The 18,511-nt window shown below is 40.1% G+C and overlaps 4 protein-coding genes across 8 annotated transcripts in view; 2 read left to right on the top strand and 2 right to left on the bottom strand.

Moving 5' to 3' along the window:
* macrod1 (mono-ADP ribosylhydrolase 1) overlaps positions 1 to 702 on the bottom strand; it is a 113,267-nt gene extending 112,565 nt beyond the window's left edge. For both annotated transcript variants that reach the window (XM_068326485.1, XM_068326484.1), the window contains exon 1: positions 147 to 702. In XM_068326485.1, the coding sequence (XP_068182586.1) occupies positions 147 to 690 (544 nt within the window). In that variant the 5' untranslated portion in view covers positions 691 to 702. The remainder of the gene's footprint in view (positions 1 to 146) is intronic.
* fermt3b (FERM domain containing kindlin 3b) lies at positions 446 to 9,949 on the top strand. Of its 3 annotated transcripts, none has more exons than XM_068326482.1 (15): positions 446 to 579; positions 3,575 to 3,699; positions 3,924 to 4,157; positions 4,443 to 4,559; positions 4,815 to 4,983; positions 5,667 to 5,769; positions 5,875 to 5,982; positions 6,410 to 6,544; positions 6,795 to 6,841; positions 6,988 to 7,112; positions 7,542 to 7,648; positions 7,762 to 7,983; positions 8,284 to 8,408; positions 9,022 to 9,163; positions 9,277 to 9,949. In XM_068326482.1, exons 2-15 carry the CDS (start codon positions 3,576 to 3,578, stop codon positions 9,454 to 9,456), a joined length of 1,938 nt encoding a protein of 645 aa, XP_068182583.1. In that variant the 5' UTR covers positions 446 to 579; position 3,575; the 3' UTR covers positions 9,457 to 9,949. The 3 variants fall into 3 exon arrangements, with proteins under 3 accessions (XP_068182583.1, XP_068182582.1, XP_068182581.1); XM_068326481.1 differs by lacking the exon at positions 446 to 579 and adding an exon at positions 2,349 to 2,535; XM_068326480.1 differs by lacking the exon at positions 446 to 579 and adding an exon at positions 2,349 to 2,552.
* Positions 9,950 to 10,086: 137 nt separating this feature from the next.
* trpt1 (tRNA phosphotransferase 1) lies at positions 10,087 to 13,408 on the bottom strand. 2 transcript variants are annotated; one of them, XM_068326486.1, is made up of 7 exons: positions 13,257 to 13,408; positions 12,996 to 13,077; positions 12,549 to 12,718; positions 11,451 to 11,628; positions 11,311 to 11,367; positions 11,112 to 11,222; positions 10,087 to 11,003 (listed from the first exon to the last, which is right to left on the bottom strand). In XM_068326486.1, the coding sequence occupies exons 1-7, from the start codon at positions 13,329 to 13,331 to the stop codon at positions 10,981 to 10,983; spliced, it is 696 nt and encodes a 231-aa protein (XP_068182587.1). In that variant the 5' UTR covers positions 13,332 to 13,408; the 3' UTR covers positions 10,087 to 10,980. The 2 variants fall into 2 exon arrangements, with proteins under 2 accessions (XP_068182587.1, XP_068182588.1); XM_068326487.1 differs by lacking the exon at positions 11,311 to 11,367.
* A 75-nt stretch (positions 13,409 to 13,483) lies between these two features.
* On the top strand, positions 13,484 to 18,422 carry zbtb3 (zinc finger and BTB domain containing 3). Its single transcript, XM_068325915.1, has 3 exons — positions 13,484 to 13,516; positions 14,395 to 15,254; positions 15,681 to 18,422. Exons 2-3 carry the CDS (start codon positions 14,410 to 14,412, stop codon positions 16,699 to 16,701), a joined length of 1,866 nt encoding a protein of 621 aa, XP_068182016.1. The 5' UTR covers positions 13,484 to 13,516; positions 14,395 to 14,409; the 3' UTR covers positions 16,702 to 18,422.
* The last annotated feature ends 89 nt before the right edge of the window (positions 18,423 to 18,511 follow it).

Here is an 18,511-nt window from a genome sequence, read left to right as displayed (position 1 = left end):
TCACTCGGACTGTGTTTACATGTTCCCTGGGGCCACAGACTGACAGGTGGACATGTGTTCTGTTTCCAGTGACGGAGCACACGGTTCTCTGTTATTTAATGTCACTGCAGGGAAACTGCTGTCATATTTAACCCAAACCTCCTCACCCTTGGTCTGCTTCCAGTCTCCCTCTGCGGAGTTCAGGTTAACTCTGAAAGCCATGGCAGTAAGGCTTCCGGTGTGAAGGGAACCGACCAGGGCGACCGTCCCAACTCCAAGAGTGACACCGAGTGTGACCCGACTCAGACGGCCTCTGCTTCGCGTGGCTACGGGAGATCGGTTCCCCTGGCTGGACCTCCAGAGGCCCGCTGCAAACTTTCTAGCTGACGTTTGTGCGACGTTAATATGGCCGCGCAGAGGACTGGCTCCCAGCGTCTCTGCAGGCTGTGGGGGTCCCGGAGTTAGAGTGTGTTTGAACTTGACACCTGCTCCTTGAAAGTTGGCGCGACGCAGCGGGCCGGTGGGCAGAGGACCCCTGATATATGGCAGTAACGCGGATACTTGTTGCGCCATAGCGGAATAACGATGCACACAATAACGGTTCGTATAGCTCTTCAGCGACCAATGTTTGTCAACAATTGATTTTGTTTCGGTTTCGATATGAACCTGTACGTTTTTATAACGCAAGTCCACAACAAGGCTGACTATCATGTGCCATATTTGTTTGGACGCCACAGTATGGAATGTACCATTTACCAGGGGTGGAGGGGGCATCAGCTTAATTACAAAGTTAAAAATGTGTCATAGGATATTAATGTATGAGTTAATTCCAGAGTTACGCTATGAGTATTTTTACAAGTTAAAAAATGATGTGTTAAAATTTGATCAAGGCTGCATAATTTTACAATTGAACAAAGAGCGTACCCCGGTTGGGATGGCATGGGAAAGCCGAATCCAAAGGGACGTTCATGACGGTCGGAAATAAGGCAATTACGAAATGTGCTTGTAAAAACGACATACTTACACAGTACTAAGATATTTGATGTATTGCTTAAATAACATGAGTAGTAATAAGAGCTCATTCCTCTTTTCTGAAGGTTTTTTCAGAAGAATTAGACCACATACTGTACTTGGTACACCGTAGTCATACTTTTCTCATGAATGTTATGACTTCTTTCACATCACTCTCTATCCCAATAAGACAAAATTACTGTATCATATAGAAAACAGAAGAGTGTCACTCCCCACAGATTTTATACCCGACTGCCTGATGAGTATAATGTATTATTAGGATAGAACTGTTTCCCTAAATTAGTCCAGTGGTTGGTTCTGGTTTGTTTGGGTGTCTGTCTGATAGCAGCATTATTCATACTTTTTTAAATGCATTTTGAGAAGTATGGAAGGCCCAAATAAATATCCTTTAGATTTCAATGGCAATCAAAGATCATTTAGATCCAGAACTTTTGAAAAGGATATGGGCAATTACAAGGCTCTTCCTCAAACTTTGTGGATTATTAAAAGCATTAATTAACACGTTACTGTGTTAATTAATGCTTGCACAATAATTAACACAGTAACATGTACCGCACAAAATCTGATCTGGATGCAGGTAATATTTCAGATCTGGTTATCCAGAGTGTTTTCACATTTCTAGGAATTAATTACTGTGAGATAAAGAATTAAAATACTAAAGAACCAAAGACGTATTGATTCAGTTAAGTCTTATTGTAAAAGGTTATGGCACTAGATCCTAAAGAAAAGCTGCACCCCAAATTTATGCAAGACCTACAACCAACTACTCACTGCTGATCTTGCTGTGCATAAAGTATGATCCCTCATCAGTTTATCATATGTGTGTCTTGCAAAATCTCATGGGAAACTGGAGGCTGTGTTCAAAGAGTGTTCAAAAGTGACCCAGTTAGTTTTTCTCAAATCTGATCTTTTTGCCGAGACTTCATATTCCATCTTTACACATGACCTACATCAGACATCAGAGTGAACAGACCCTATTACTAAAAAACACAATCAGTCCTTTTTCAAAATTACTAACAAAGTGTTGTTGTTTCTCAAATATGGAACTTCCTGTCTCCCAGTTATCCGTCCTCCGATGATTAACCTTTTCTACCACTGACAGTTGATGAACAATGATTTAACATGAGCATGGTTAGAGAATAGAAAACTGTGAGTTCAAGTGTTCACATTGTCAAAACCCTATAACCAAGTAATGAAGGGAAAAAATAGTGCCAATTTTTCCAGCGGTGTCAATGTAGTTATAGAGGCCAAGAGGGGGAGCAATGTGTGCGTTGTTTATCATTCAAAACTTGAACCATTTTCACATTTCCGGCTGTCGGAAACTGACAGAAAAAGGAACAAGACCTTCTTGACAGATGTGACACAAAAGGCGCAGAATTACACACAGACCACAACTTGCATAGCCTGAAGAGGAGCAGTTCACATTTTTACAGAAAAGGCCAGACTACTTTTTTGGACTTCTGAGAGGAGATACAGAAGTTCCCAATTTCCATTTCTTGAAACGTTGGACCGAGGAGACTTACGGTACTGTCCTTCACAATGTGAGTGCAAATAAGACAGCATTGGTGACTTGAAGAAAGCTTGATAGAAAAAAAATTTGTGTAATTCTTAATTAACAAATAGGAGGTCAGAAATTAGGTCTCAATGAAATGAAATCATCGCAACTTATATACTAAGCATTCAGAAAAAAGAAGACGGTTGACTCCTAAAAGAAGTTTGGCATGTCATCTGTTCATTAGTACATAGGTGTAATAATACATCAATGTTTTAAATTGCAGATACTTGGAGAAAAACACATACATCTTAACTTTAAATGTACTTCATTTAGGAAGGGCTTGAGTGAGTTCACTTTGTTGGCACCGAATGAACATCTCAGCTACAGCAGGTCAGAAAGCGGAAGTGTGTGTCCGTGGTGATAGCTAGAGTCAGAAATAGGAAGTATTCATCAAACTCAGCAAGCTCATCATTCAGTGTGTGTGTATGTGTGTCACTCCATATCATGTGAGAAAGAAAGATGAGTTAAATTCCTTTTCTGACACTTTTTAGACTCAATAAATGTTAATTGAACATGTTGGTTCACTTAAAAGTAAATGTAATAATTTTAACTGTCTTGTAATGTTTGTGTTAAAATGAAATGTTAAAAATGAAATTGTCTTGTTTTAGAGGTTTAGAGGTTTTTTTCCGCTTTGTCACTTTTCAGATATGTAGTTTAATAAATCATTAATTGCTTAAATAGGTTTGTATATTTTGACATATCTACAGTTTATTAATGTCAGGCATAAAAAAAAGACATAGTTTAAAAAATGTGGTGAAAAAACCACAAAAAAAACTTACTGAAGTTATTAATTTATGTCCTGTTCATTATCATAGTTTTGCACAAAAAAAGTCAGTACTGTAATCCACCACATCATTTGAAGAAGATTTCTCAAACACCTTTTCCAACAATTTGTTATCTTGTTCAGAATGTTTGTAAGACTCATTCTATCAGTTCACTCTCTCCATGGTTGTCATGCTTCTTCTTCTTTTCTCTTGCTTTCTCTCCTGCTCACGTTCTCTTTCCCAGTATGGCAGCGTGGGACCTGTCAGTCACCGTGGAAGACCTGGGGTCTGATGCACCTCCTGTCATCGTCAGCGTTGCCTCTGACCTCCATGTGGGAGGGGTCATCCTGAAGCTGGTGGAAAAGACACGTGGGTCCACGGCTGTTACTGTTTGTGTTTGTTTTTGTCTTTGCGAACAGTCAAATGAATCATTTATGTTAATGTGTCCAGTGGATCAGAAGGCAATTTTTGAATTCCCAAAGTGAAAATATTATACTATAATCAGATAAATACAGACTCCATACATCAGGGTTGGAACCAATGGATCTTTCTTTTCAGTCCACAATGATGCCTGTCTTTTATCTGTCTTGCAGAGATCAAGCATGACTGGTCAGACCATGCACTGTGGTGGGAGCAGAAGCAGCAGTGGCTGCTGCGAACATCTTGGACCCTGGAGAAATATGGCATCCATGCTGATGCCAGGCTGGTATTCACAGTCCAGCACAAGCCCCTGAAACTGTGTCTGCCCAACGGCATTACCCTGAGGCTCCGAGCCTGCTTCTCCAACCCTGTCTTCCAGACTGTGATTGGCATCTGCAGAATGCTCAGTAAGTCACACCCTTCCTTCTGCCTTTCATTCACTCTCAGACACAGTATCAGTAAGGCATCAGAAATAGCTCCATGTTTTATTTTCCAACGTGATGTGCTGCTATTATAGCATAGAATCTAGGGGAAGGTTTTCCACTGGCTTTATTTATTGCAAAACACTTCAAATGAATGTTGTCAGCTGCTATTTTGAGAAGACTGAATTTTTTATTTACAGATTTCGGTCACTGTGAAAGCAAACGCAAAATAAACTTCCCTTTTCTACTTTCTTTCTGTGGCTCACACAGATATCCGTCACCCCGAGGAACTCTCTCTCCTCAGGCCTGTGGAGCAGAAAAAGAAAAGGAAAGATAAAAACTCAGCTGAGGAAATCTACGACCTGACTGAGGTGCCTCTCACCTCAGGTACACAAATCAAACTTTACTCACACAGCAGGCTTGACATGCACACTTCTTATAAATGGTGGTATTCTGCAAAGAAATAATACTCAATGTCTGCATGATGATCCAACTGTAGATGATCAAAGGATAGACAAAGGGTAGCTGTCCAATTTATTGTAAAAATTTACAGTAGATACAGTAGAAAAAAACCTATTACGTATCTACAAAGCAATCTTCCTAAAGAAGATTTGACTGTAACCATCAGATAATTCTCTGCAGTGTCCCAGCCGTGTCTTTATAATGGCATGCCGGCTCACTTTGCTGACTCACCTCAGATGGAGGCTGTTTACAAGATGCTGTCTGTCACACAGCCTCCTCCAGCTCCTGAGGTCGTAGCTAAGCAATACCGCCCAGCCAGCGTGGTGGACAAGGCTCACATCAACGGCAGGTATGTCTTCAGTCATATCAGTAAGCCCTGTTTTGTTTCAGAACAGACACGGAAATGAACAATTTGGCCTCCTGCAAAATTAAGCAACACTACTGACCTGAATCTGCATTATGTCCTATATGTTGGGGGCAACGTACAATATCTACCTTTCAATGTTGCTACACTATGACCCAATACTTATTGGCCCCCACCAAATATATATTTCAATTTACTGACTGTCTCAACAATGAACCAGTTCCAATTTATTGCATCCAACTCCAGTGATGGATGATTCTTTGTTTTTTAGTTTCTAGAATCTTGTATATTGAACTTGGGCTATCACAGACTGCTTTCTATTAAATATTCTCGTTTTTGTCTTGTTTTTTTCTGTATGTCTATCAGCGCAGACATACATTGAGATTTAGTCCAGCTTTTGAAGCAGCTGCTTCCTGAAAGGTCTCAAATACTAACCTGAAATCTTAAATGCATAATTTTTGCCTAAATCAACCCCACAGATGACTCATAATTGGAGCATTTTGTAAGGTTCAGGCTCATTAAGTTGCAGTCAAGCATTGTCATTTCAGTTACAAAAAAAAAAAAAATTCTTCAAGAAAATGTGATTACTGTATTATTAATATAAATACATCCATCTCTCTGTCCATCCAACCATAGATCAGTCCGTCTATGCTCTCTTTTCCTTTCAGGTGGTTGGACTCATCCCGTTGTCTCATGCAGCAGGGCGTCCAAGAAAATGACAGAGTTTGGCTTCGCTTCAAATATTTTGCCTTCTTTGATATAGAACCAAAGGTGTTTGTGAAACCATGTTGTGCTTAGAGACAAAATATGTAAATATGTAATTGTATTACTCAGTCAGTCCTCTCTTGACATTGGTTCTTTATCTCGGCTGTGCAGTATGATGTCGTGCGCCTGACCCAGCTGTATGAACAGGCCCGCTGGGCCATCCTGCTGGAGGATATTGACTGTACTGAGGAGGAGATGATGCTGTTTGGAGCGCTGCAGGTATGTCAATGGAATTTGTAAGAGAGAGAACATTTCCCCTGACAGATCATTTTTATACCACAATGTTGTTTACATGCTAATATCAATTAAGATACATAATATTTATAGTGTTAGATTGAAAAAGAAGGAAAAACAAACATCTTCAATTTTATTAATAAATGTTACTTAGTTTAAACTACTCGATTTGCTAAATGAAACTGGAAACACTTTTAATCTGCAACACAGTGCAGGTCTGAATCAATATAAAGATAAAACTTGCTCGAATATAAAATGTTCAACTTGCTCACAAAGAATTGCAGCTGTTAGAAATGTTGGACATATCCATATGATACAGCCTGCAGTGGCCCACTGTCTGACTTATCATGTTGAACATCTATCCATTCAGTAGATGGTAAAGTGTCACTCTCTTCCTCTCAAACTCCTGCAGTACCACATCAGCAAGGTGTCTCAGTCAGAACCCCAAATGCTGACCTCCAGTGCCGCCATGGATGATCTGGATCTTGCCCTGCAGTCACTAGAGGTCAAGATGGAAGGAGTGGGGAGCTCTGCATCTGAGATGCTGGTCAGACATGCAGAATCTACCTGTCTGTCACATATCAGTACAAGTTACTACTAAACCCTTAACGTTATTGAAATCCTATTGTTCTATTAATAGATGCTTGTATGTAATAATGGGAGAGATGAACATATAGTTTCTACTGTAACTGTTTAGGACTGCAGCTCTACTAATTTTTATTCAGGTAGTGATAACTTACAAAAAGAAAATCCTACCAATGCTACTTTTTGTATCTTCTCACACTTCTCTCATTAAGGAAAACATGGCTGCACCAGAACTCACTGACTATCTGAAGATATTCAGGTAAAATTTATTTTCATCTTTTGTCTTTAGCGTATTCTATACAATCAATAAGTTTAAATGGCACTAAGATTTAGGTTATTGAAGAATCAAACATGTTTCTAATCTTACTAATATGGTAAAACTGAGTGTTTAAATGTTTGTTCCAGGCCAAAGAGGCTTACTCTGAGGGATTATAAGCAGTACTGGTTCAAGTTCCAGGATACCTCCATCTCTTATTTCAAGAGCAAAGAGGAGAGCGCCAGAGAGCCTATTCAACACATTAATCTAAAAGGTATTCATCATATTGTTTTATTCATAGTTAACAAAACTCCCATCATCAGTCTGACTGTGCTCTGTACTTGTGTATATTGCACGTTTACCCATCCTTGGGAAGGGGGCTCTTCTTCTGTGGTTCTCCCAGAGGTTTATTCTATTAACCAGACTCATTAGGAAACATGTTTGCTAATAGCTCAGGATATACAATCCTCAGGCCATAGTAGGTCCTGAACATTCCCACCAGGTGTTTAAAACCCATTTCTTCTAAATCACACCTTTAACCATTCGTGCCACTGTTAAGTACACATATAATAACTCTGTGATTCAAGAAACCATAGATGTTATCAGCAATCATCATATTCAGTTTTTCCTCCCATCCTTCCTTTGTATGTGTAACCCATAAATGTCAGATTATATAACTGGATCTACTTTCTTGTGCAAACAGGATGTGAAGTGGCTCCTGACGTGAACATGGCAGCACAGAGGTTTCTTATCAGACTCCTGATACCAGCACCTGAGGGCATGAACGAGGTCTATCTGCGCTGTGAAAACGTGAGGCCACACACACACACAAACACACACACACACACAAACACACACACTGCATTTGTTGTTTGATCTCATTTTCCTTTGTTTCTATTGTGCCTCATTCTCTGACCCGATAGGAGCAGCAGTATGCTCAGTGGATGGCTGCCTGTCGACTGGGCTCCAAAGGAAAGACTCTGGCTGACAGCAGTTACCAAAGCGAGATCCAAAGCATCCGGTCCTTCCTGGCAATGCAGAAGAGCAGCTCCAGTTCCCATAGCAATGCAGCAAACACTGATGAAAGCATCAACACCCACAGCCTGGTATCACCACGGTACCATAAGAAATACAAAACCAAACAGGTAAAGAATAGGGAACATCTAAACATGGACACGAAAAACAGCCCAAATGTGTCAATTTAATCAGCGGCAGCTTCAGCAGAGTACAGGAAACCTGGAGTACAGCCATTTTCTCCTTTTCTGATAATGCATACTGTGTATGACATTTAGCAATGGGCTAAATTACTAACCGAACTATCATTTCTCTTGACAGCAGCACTGTGACCTTGTGCAATGAGCTAACTGAAAAATTTACAATTTTTGCTCAAGGCAGCAAAACTCTAACTATATCTGACATCTTTCACCCTGTGCCTGCCCCACCAGCTGACCCCTCGTATCCTGGACGCATACCAGAACGTGGCTCAGCTCTCACTGACAGATGCAGTGATGCGCTTTCTGCAGATCTGGCAAGCTCTGCCTGACTTTGGGCTCTCATACATTGTTGTCAGGTTAAGTTCAAATTAAGTTTTTCAGAATTGATTGAATGCCACTGGTTTCTAATTACCATTTTATAAAAGTGCATTGAAAACAAAGCTACCTAGAATCTAAAATCCTTAAACTTGACACATGAAGAGTTTAAAGTAATAAAATAGCAATTTTATCAACAACTGTAACTACAGTATATGTCACAAACCCCAGATCTCCTCTCATCGACAGCATTCTTCCTATGAATTGCTGATTGTCTTAATGAATGAGGCTTATGAATCAGGAGTCAGATCCTCTACATTGTAAATTCCTGACAGGGTTAAGAAACACCATCCAGTTGGCCGTGAAGAAAGTAAACCAGTAAAAATTTGGACATGTCTAGAGGAGAGATAGTGAACATATTGGTAGAAGGATGCTGAGTTTTGAACTGCCAGGCAGGAGGCCTAGAGGAAGACCAAAGAGGAGGTTTATGGATGTAATGAGGGAAGACATGAAGGTAGTTGGTGTGAGAGAAGAGGATTCAAAGGACAGGGCTAGATGGAGGAAATTGATTCGCTGTGGAGACCCCTGAAGGGAAAAGCCGAAAGGAAAAGAAGAAGAAGAAAATAAATTGGCCGGTGTTTTTTTCCCTGACAGGTTCAAGGGTAGTCGGAAAGATGAGGTACTGGGGATCGGCCCCAACCGTCTGATCCGCATCGACCTGGGCGTGGGTGACGTGGTGAAGAGCTGGCGCTACAACAACATGAAGCAGTGGAATGTTAACTGGGACATACGACAGGTGACACAAATGCTTCAGCTCACTTTTCATTTGGGAGAACAGAGTTCAAACTTTCATTACAGAGCATATTCAGTATAAAGTGCATAACCATCAGTGTGTTTTGACCCCTCCAGGTAGCCATCGAGTTTGAAGGCAATATCAATGTCGCCTTTAGCTGTGTGACTGCTGACTGCAAAATAGTTCACGAGTTCATTGGAGGTTACATTTTCATGTCAACACGCAATCGTGACAAGAGTGACACACTAAATGAGGAGCTTTTCCACAAGCTAACAGGTGGCCATGAGGCTCTCTAGGACTAAACACACAAAAACGGTGGATTTTACACGGACATGAGATTTCCTGTGTGCTTCGACAGCAGACAAGTGGAACAGGATTTCATAAACAGACACAAGAGAAACACAAAACCACAAACATAGTTTAAAACATTTATTATTCTAACATCATACCTTCTTAGTACTTCAGGACTGGCTGATGCTAAGTCTAATTGTTGGTCACCTGTTTCAGGATCATGGAAATAAAACCAACATTTGCACCAGCCAGCAGCAACTGTTTTTCCTTGCCTCACAGTATTCACACTTCCTGTCACTCATGACAGAAAGCCTTCTTTTGTCTGGAGCTGCAGTCCTGCTGCTATCACTGAGACTTCAGGTAGAAACTTGTGATAATGAAAGCAGACACATTTTCACAGTCAAAATTCAACAATGGAGAGAAAAATACAAATATCTAATGTATGCCCTCAAATGGAATAAAATGTTAATTCAAATAAATAAAAATATTCACTTTTCATTCTCTTGTATTGTCTTCATTCCTTAAGAGTTATGGCATATAGTGATAATTTCAGTTGGTTTAACAGGAAGTTTGAAGGCATTTATCTCCCCCCACATTCAGTGTCCGTATCTCACAAGGAACCGTTGCAGCAGTCCATTAACAAAAACCACTGCATCCTCTGCTTTCCCCTTTGTCACACGGTCAACCACAAGATGTTTGCTCAAAGGTTCCTGCAACTAAATGCCTGGGTTACTTTCAGCAACCAATTTTTTTGTAACAACAACCATATATATTTTTCAGTACTTGACGAAATAAAGTGGTATTTACCATCACCTGACTTCAACTTATAAAAACAATAAATTATTTTTCCCAAAAGTACGGAGGCTGACAGAGGCAAATGCACCGCAAAGACATTTTGCAAATGTATGAAGACACTTTAAAGTCACTGTTTAATCCATTTACTGAACTCCCCAAAAAATTTCAAAAACAGCTCAAATCCTTATCACCAAAAAACGAAACCGTTAACTCAGAGGAAGGAGTTTGCCACAGACAGCCACCTTTAAAACACCATATTTTATCTGGTGTTTTTTGACCACGGTTTCTGTTACTGGAGTTGGCGATCCACCAGCAGTGTTGGAAAATGTGTTAAATTGTTGTTTTTTTAGGATTGCCAGCCAAGGCAAACGTTTTCCTTTGACATAACATCCCCATTGTTTATTATGAATATGTTAATTTTTGTCACTTTTTTATTAAGTTGAAGATTTAAACAAGAGCTTTTTATTGTCTTCGGAAAACAATTCTTCATGCGTTGTGCTGTAGTATCTGTAACACTTTTATCGCTGTCTGCCTCGTTATTCAAGCTATCTGGATCTACACAACCAATAAATGAAAGGTTTACCCTTTTAAGATTGCATCTGAGTGCAGTCTATTTTTAAAACTCCCAAAGATGCCCCTGCTTAACAGCAAGAGTTATCAAGGAAACTGATAAGCGCCAAACCCAAGCAGTCAGGTGAATCATGTAATGCCCCATTACCAAGTTTGCCCTGCTGCTACTGTAGTGACAAGATGCTCCCTGAAACACAACACAAAGGTGATTTAAGTGAATAAATTAATCACAGAAATATTTCAATGTTTAAAATAAAGAATTTTCTACCAAAGTTTAAAATGTGTTTTTTCTTACTTGTAGGTCTCAGTCTTATGGCTCTGCTGAAGTATTTAGGGAGAAGTTTACCCTCTGCATTGCCTGCAGTCAGCAGCACTCCATTGTCTGACCAGAAGAATTCAATGCCATCTGCACACATAAAGCATGCAAGAAAAGCACTCTTTTAAATAGATTTATTTGAGTATATTGACTTGCATTGTTAATCGACAGAGCTCACCAGCAAGAGCTTTGGGGACATCAATATACACTGCTAGATCACAGTCTTTTCTCATGCCTGGTAGGAAAGTTAATCACAATTTTGATTTTATTTGTGTTCAGGTGATTCAGCTCTCTATCATGCACACATTCAGACCTTACCACTGACGACGCCATCCTGCCCAGGCAGACCTCGGGCCAGGTGGATGTGTGTCCTGTTCATGCGGCTCAGGCCCTGTTGTTGGATGGAGCTCCAGTTGCGGAGGTAAGAGCCATGGACAGCTTCAGTGGGACAATCAGAAGAACCAGCCAAGACTGGTTTCAACTCCAAATCCACTACCTGACCACAGCAATAGAACGACATTGAACACTTTAATATGGTAGGCTTGTGTTTTTTTGGACTTTGATTAAATTGTGATGTCTGTGTAGGTTCTCAGTCACCCAGGTCATGGTTATCCAAAGCTGTTTAAATCCATTCACTGTTTAAATCAATCCATTGGACATCCAAGAGGTTTCGCCAGTCCTTGGATGAGAGGCGAAATGTTTTCAAGAAACTTTCTTAAAGTCCAGAGGATTGATTTCAACAGCTTTGGATTAACCTCAAAAACTAACTTTTTTTCATAGTTAATCATCGTTTACATAACTTGCAGTATATATAATTAACCAAGCACAGTTGAAGTGTGAATATCTAGTGGTTGATAAAAAAATGTTTTTTATCGTTTAGAAGGGTTTAGGGTTTTTTCACAAGCCTAGAAAGGATTACAATTATTTTTGCTATTTTAAATGGGAAAAATCTTTTTTAGATAAGATCAGATTGACTCAGTCACAGATCATATTAAACTCGTATCTCAAAGTACTGCTGTGTATGTAATTCTATAATAGATCTTTTCTTGCACCCACACTGTCCAACACACATGTAGAAGACACAGAAACATCCAACTTCCACAATGCCTTTTTATTCTAGATGTTGCTGTTTGATTTAAATCACTTGTTTGAGTTATGTTACAATAAATCAGAAAAGTGAAGGTAAAACATGACTTTCATTTATCTATATCACACAGAGATTATCCATGATAGCTGTGCCAGAAGCAGCAAATAATTCCATCAATATTAGTGTAAATCTTTTAATTCACGGACCAGAACATTTACCCGTAACATCATGGCATGCTAGTTTCTGTACAAAAATTAAGTATTTCCTTTCCAGTTCTGTCTGCAGGTTTCCTTGTGTCCCTTTTCAACTGTACTTCCTCTGATATTTACCTGCATCGAATGGCCTTGATTGGCTCGAATCTGAAAGCGACCATCCTCAGGGTGGGGACGAAGCTTAAAGCGCTTTTTATCATTTGTGGCCACAACTCTTTCAACGTCTTCTAGGGAGTATGAGCGGAACTGTGAGTGAGCCAGGAGTTCCTCCAAAAACACAAAGCCATCTAGAACAATAAAATCTGGGGTCAATTTTCTGCAGAGAACTTTCTGTCTCACATTTGTCTCTTTATCTGGAATGCTGTCATAAAATATATTCAGAGCCTGCAATCACATGTGGAGCAGGAAATACAGATGTGTGAATTATGCATGATTGTGAAAGAAACACTGTACCTGCTTATCAAGCAACCATGAGTCAATATAAAGAAATCAGTCTAATGTATAACTAATATATTATCACGTTTTTAAAAGGGATTGCGAAGTTACTTAGACCATAAGGCTCACCTGAACTCACTGTAAGACCCATCTGTTCAGCTCCATGGCGGAGCGCATAAGAGATGGATTTGGACAGCCGTACATCTCTGTCCTATTCGAGGAAGACACAGCAAGTCAGATTTATTTATATTCTGGATTAATCCTTTAACTTGTAGTTTTCGGAAAATATTAAGGGTCGGTTCAAGAAAACACATGGCATGACCATTTCATTTAATTTGTGTGTAAGAGTTTTTATTAAAAATCCTAATTTATTAAAGTATAATCTCTCACCTCAACACCACGATTCCCTCTCTTTCCTCTCCCCTCTCTGCCTCCTCTTCCTCCTCTGTCACTGTATTGTGCCATTAGACGCACGGCACCTGTTTCAAACCCGTTTATCCACACTAAAAAAACCCAAACCTGTCAACAAACGTGCGGTCAGACTTCCGGTTTGTTTGGCACCTCCGCCTGTGTGTGGCGCTGTGGCGGTACCGCGGCACCACAGAGGAAGAGCTGTATTGTGTTCAGGAAGAAAACAGTGCACAGCAGTGGTAAGCAAGGCTTCATTTCTTGCTTCCTCGAAAAAACTAAGTTTTTACTTTTATTCTCACTCTTTCGTAGCACCAGAACCCATACTGGTGTGTCCAAACAACAAAATTATGTCTAAAGGAGGTCCCGGTGTTTGAATTTCACACCTCGGCTTCGCTAACTTGGCTAGCTGATGTTAGCATAGTTGAACTACAACATATTTTTCTTGGTAGACAGTCTTGTTATTTGGATCATTCTGGATTTCCTGTGATAAATAACACGCTGTTCGCGGTCTGTTGCACACATCTATGTGTTTTATCGTCTCATGTGTAGATTTAGTTTTTAAAATTGGGATCTGATTACAAGCATATCACCATGGAAACGCACAGTAATGGAGCTAACCTACAGTATTTCCATCATGTATTGTGCAATTATTTATTTTTTTAAGTACAAGTACAAGAGTATCTGTGTCATTCTGTTAGAATTATTTACAGGCTTTTAAGGGAGCATTTGTAAACGTTTTGAATTAAATTTAAAGTGATGCAGTGATCGATCTCATGTATTGTGAATACTCACAAGCATGCCCATTTCTTTCTTTCTTTCTTCTTTTTTTTTTTTTTTTTCAAAAACCCCTTGTCAACAATTTCAACAGCATGTTGTGTTGACATGGCCTGGAGAGAATATTTAAATTTCTGAGGTTTTAGTGAGGATTGCATTACTGATGTTGAATAAAAGTGAACCAATTGTTTTTTTAAGAAATCACAAGAGAAATATTAAAAAGTGTATTTTGGTGTAATTATGCAACAGAATACAGAGAGATTACAGACTACAATCTGTGATAACTATTTATAAGATAAAATAATATTTTGTCCTCTGTCACCTCCTTTTTCTTTAAATTTAGTCTGCTGTGTCGGCGATGGAGTTTCCCCAGCATTCCCAGCAGCTACTGTCTGCTCTGCGCTCCCAGCGCCAGCGGGGCTTCCTCTGTGACTGCACCGTCCTGGTGGGCTCATCTCATTTCGTTGCTCACAGGGCTGTTTTAGCCTCCTGCTCTCCGTTTTTTCACATGTTCTACTCAGACTCACCAGTGGTCAGTGGTGGAAATGGCACCAGCAGTTCTGTCACACTTGACAGTGACATTGTCACACCTGCTGCCTTTGGCCTCCTTTTGGACTTTGTTTATGAAGGTGTTCTGCATCTGGACGACGCTCCGCCAGTGGAGGATATATTGGCAGCTGCAAGTTTTCTGCACATGAACGAGGTGGTAAGGGTATGCAAGAAACGGTTACAGAGGCGAGGTCCTCTGGCTGAGGCAGACAGCACCCGCTCTGAAGAGAGCATTGGTGCAAGGAAAACAATGGACACAGAGAGGGAGAGTGGAGGCCACAGTGGAATTGAAGCTGTGGTGGCCATGGCAGCAGGTCACTTCAATCCTGTCCCTGCAGCAGCACGACTCTCACAGCAGCACAGCAGCACAATATCCATAACAACAGACAGGAGTCAAGTAGATACTGTGAAATCTGAGTCTAAGACTGGAGATGGTTCTGATCCACGAGTTCAGACTCCTCTGAGCCCGGACTTAGCTGATACCACACAGCCTGGCATGGATGCACCACCTCTGCCCCAAGGTGGAGAGCAAATACAGGGCATTGTCGCGGGCCCGTGTGTTCCTGCCTTAGGAAGTTATGCCAGGTTGACAACTGGGGGTCAGAGAGAGGTGTCTGCACTCTGCAGCCCTTGCAGCACCACAGAGACATACAGGTCTGTTGTTCATTTCGTAACTATTGCAAACCATCCATAAATAACTGACCAACAGGTTAAATACTGAACTGGTTTTTGGTGTCATTTGATTTAAACGTAAAACAAATTTACATTAAAGTCACAATCAGAATCACCATTTAAATTTTGGATTGCTATGAATCTTACAGTTCTTGTGGATAAAGGAAAGTAAACTCAACTAAATTCCCAGGACATGTCAACAATTTCCTAGATTGGTTTACTAAACTCCAAAACTTAAATGTGACATTTACATCATGATATACATGGACAAACTATGCCCAATCACAGATCAAATAAAATAACTGGATCAATGATTGTATTCTTAATTTATCTAGTGAGTTAAATATTCAACACATGAAGTTAATAAAATTGCTTACAGTATGTTCTATTCTGTCTATCGTTCACCAGCCACGGCAGTAACCAGCAGCCCTCATCATCTTCTTCCTCACTGGCTCCAGTGAACCAGGCTGGTGGTCAGTCAGTGATTGCTCTTTCCCAGTCAGAGCCCAGCCTCTCCCCAAGCCCCCATCAGGACGTATCCAGACTAGTCCAAGACAACTCTCTTGGGAAGCCCCCAGAGACTCATCACAGAGAAATATCAGATGGAGGGCAAAAGATGGTCACCTTAACGCAGCCATCATCATTAATGCCACAAAAGAACAAAACACACTCATCTCCCGAAGATGTGCTTCCCCAGATTAGAATCCAGAGCACTGTATCACTCCAGCGACAAAGCTTGGACTTCCACTCTTCTCAGACCCAAACGCTTAAGAGGCATGAGGAGAATATGGGACTGACGAGCAGCCTGAGGACTGACATTAATGATGGTAAAAATGTGAAAGTCAAAGTGGAGGCCATTGTCATATCTGACGAAGAGACAGAAGAAGAGAAAGATGAAAGCAGGGAAAGAGAACCCATAATGGGTAGAAATGATGACTTTGATGATGATGTCCAAGAGGAGGAGCTGAACAGCCCTCAGTTCCTGTCCTCCCATCCACAGGGGCTCTTACATACCAACGCTCATTTAAATGACTTCTCCTTCTCTCTCTCTCCTTCCTCCTCTGGTAGTGGCCCTTCCTCACAGGACACTTCCTCCTTTTCCACCTCACTCATTCCTCTGTCCATAGCTCAGCATCATTCAGACCCTCCTTCCTACTTTCAGGACTCTATGGGGAATATTGTAGAGGATATCCCCACATGTGGAGTCTGTGGGAAAACATTCTCGTGTACATACACACTACGGCGCCATGCCATCGTGCACACGCGTGAACGTCCTTATGAGTGTCGCTACTGCTATAGGAGTTACACACAATCAGGTGACTTGTACAGACACATACGCAAGGCTCATGACCACACACTACCGGCCAAACGCAGCAAGCCTGACATGGAGCCTTCCCTACCGCCACCACCACCACCATCACTTAGCTAACACTATGTAAAGCCATTGTTGTACTTTTGTACTTGTACACACATGATCTTAATATCTTGACTTAAATTCTACTTTCAACGTGAATCAACTCGGGCTGCAAAAAGCAATTATTTCCTGAGGTAATCAATTTCTTCAGTCTAATGAACGTTTATCACATTTTCCCAAATACAAAGGTGACTTCTTCAAAGGGCATGTTGAGTTTAGACCGACAATATACTTTAAATAATTACCAAACAAAATCAGATAATCAAAGCACTGTATGTAAAGCCCTCTTAACAAGTCTTCTGTTGGCCGCTTCTAAAAAGAACATGGCAATAAGTTTTAGAACTTTAAAAAAATGCTTTTATTTTTTTGCTGCTGTTTTTGCCAATCAATAATACCCTTATTTGAGAAGAGTACGATTTGCTGGACAGGCCATCAATGTTTCACCAGGATGCTCCATTTGTGATAGACACATTTTGCCTTAATCAAGAGTCATCTGGAGAAAACACATCAAACCAACAACTAAAACAACATTGTCCAGAATTTGAATTTATGTTGTATCCTCCATTTCTTTTTGACAAACAGTAGCGAATACTGTTTTGAATGCATGATATGGAACTAAATTGATGGGTGGGGTTACTGTGTATAGAAATAGATGGTTATACAAAATGTGTAGAGTCTGGTGTTTTAAGAGCTTACCTTAAATCAGTTTTCCGTTAGAACAGAAAAGTTGTTCAAATTTCTAAATCTCAATTGGCACAGCAACATATTGTTAATGATTTAAGTTTGGTGAAGCTAACATTTATGGTTTGCTCGGTACTCTCAACAATGTTTACTATGGAAGGAGATACACGAAGACTGAATGTATATTTGTTAATTTTTCTTCAGTGGGATAAAAGGTGCAGCCCATCTGGATACGCTACTCATCCATGCTGATTAATATTGTTTGAAAAATTAGCTGCGTACAAGATATTGGCCCTTATTTACCAAATGTGCTGATTAATATATATCACAGTTGTAAGTGGATCTTTCAGTGTACAAGATTTTTCTAAAAACACTTGTGTGGTATTGTATAAGCTCATATTTACAATATGAGCTCAAAACACAAGCAAAGGAAATCTGCTGTTGGTTATATCAAATCTGAAATGTACAAATGTCTTTTTGAAAATAATTCCAGCAGCAGCACTTTGAAAGAACATCAACCATTCCATTGTATAACCAGCAAAAAATGTCAGGGCTGTGGGGATTAATATCAGTTTGGATGAAGGCCACTCCATCAATAACAGCTGTGAAGTGGCAAGTCCAACCCAAAAGTTCTTTTCTTTGTTGCTCCTATTCTTTTGTTGTTTCTCTCTGGTTTTTTACCAAATGCAGCAAGTCAAACAGAACTCAGAGTAGCAGCTATACAGAGTGAATCCTCAATCAGAATGAAAGTGCTCTCTGTTAAATTAAGAGCCATTGGTTGTCAAGAATCATTTCGTCTGGTCTGGGTTTAGTCGGATTTCTTTTGCCCTCTTGTGATGTTCTCAAACGTATATGGAAAAGGGGCCTGATTGCTCAACTTGGGACCTCTCATTCTGCATTGTCAATCCTGTTCTCAGTATAGGCACTCTTTGAAATTTGGATTAATTCTACGTTCCAGTTACATTTGAATTGATCTTTGAATGTGTCTTAATGACTGATTTTTTTTATTTGTTCACAATGTTTTACAATTTGTATATAATTAAAATGGATTCATATTGATATTAAATTGCAAACTGTTCTATAAAGAGTTTTACACTGAATGCTCATAAGACATTGTTGAGTTAGTAAACATTTCATTTTAGCT

The sequence above is a fragment of the Antennarius striatus genome, chromosome 10 (assembly GCF_040054535.1).
Source record: "Antennarius striatus isolate MH-2024 chromosome 10, ASM4005453v1, whole genome shotgun sequence".
Lineage (NCBI taxonomy): Eukaryota > Metazoa > Chordata > Actinopteri > Lophiiformes > Antennariidae > Antennarius > Antennarius striatus.
Note: the sequence above shows the minus strand (reverse complement) of the source record. Positions and strands in the feature narration are given on the sequence as shown.

Excerpts from the sequence above, each read along its gene's own strand:
- fermt3b (XM_068326482.1), top strand. The coding sequence starts at position 3,576 with ATGGCAGCGTGGGACCTGTCAGTCACCGTGGAAGACCTGGGGTCTGAT. Across the intron at positions 6,842-6,987 it reads GACTATCTGAAGATATTCAG|GCCAAAGAGGCTTACTCTGA; the intron begins GTAAAATTTATT and ends TGTTTGTTCCAG. Across the intron at positions 7,113-7,541 it reads TCAACACATTAATCTAAAAG|GATGTGAAGTGGCTCCTGAC; the intron begins GTATTCATCATA and ends TTGTGCAAACAG.
- trpt1 (XM_068326486.1), bottom strand. The coding sequence starts at position 13,331 with ATGGCACAATACAGTGACAGAGGAGGAAGAGGAGGCAGAGAGGGGAGA. Across the intron at positions 12,719-12,995 it reads GGGTCTTACAGTGAGTTCAG|ATGGCTTTGTGTTTTTGGAG; the intron begins GTGAGCCTTATG and ends TTATTGTTCTAG. Across the intron at positions 11,223-11,310 it reads TGTCCCCAAAGCTCTTGCTG|ATGGCATTGAATTCTTCTGG; the intron begins GTGAGCTCTGTC and ends TTATGTGTGCAG.
- zbtb3 (XM_068325915.1), top strand. The coding sequence starts at position 14,410 with ATGGAGTTTCCCCAGCATTCCCAGCAGCTACTGTCTGCTCTGCGCTCC. Across the intron at positions 15,255-15,680 it reads AGCACCACAGAGACATACAG|CCACGGCAGTAACCAGCAGC; the intron begins GTCTGTTGTTCA and ends ATCGTTCACCAG.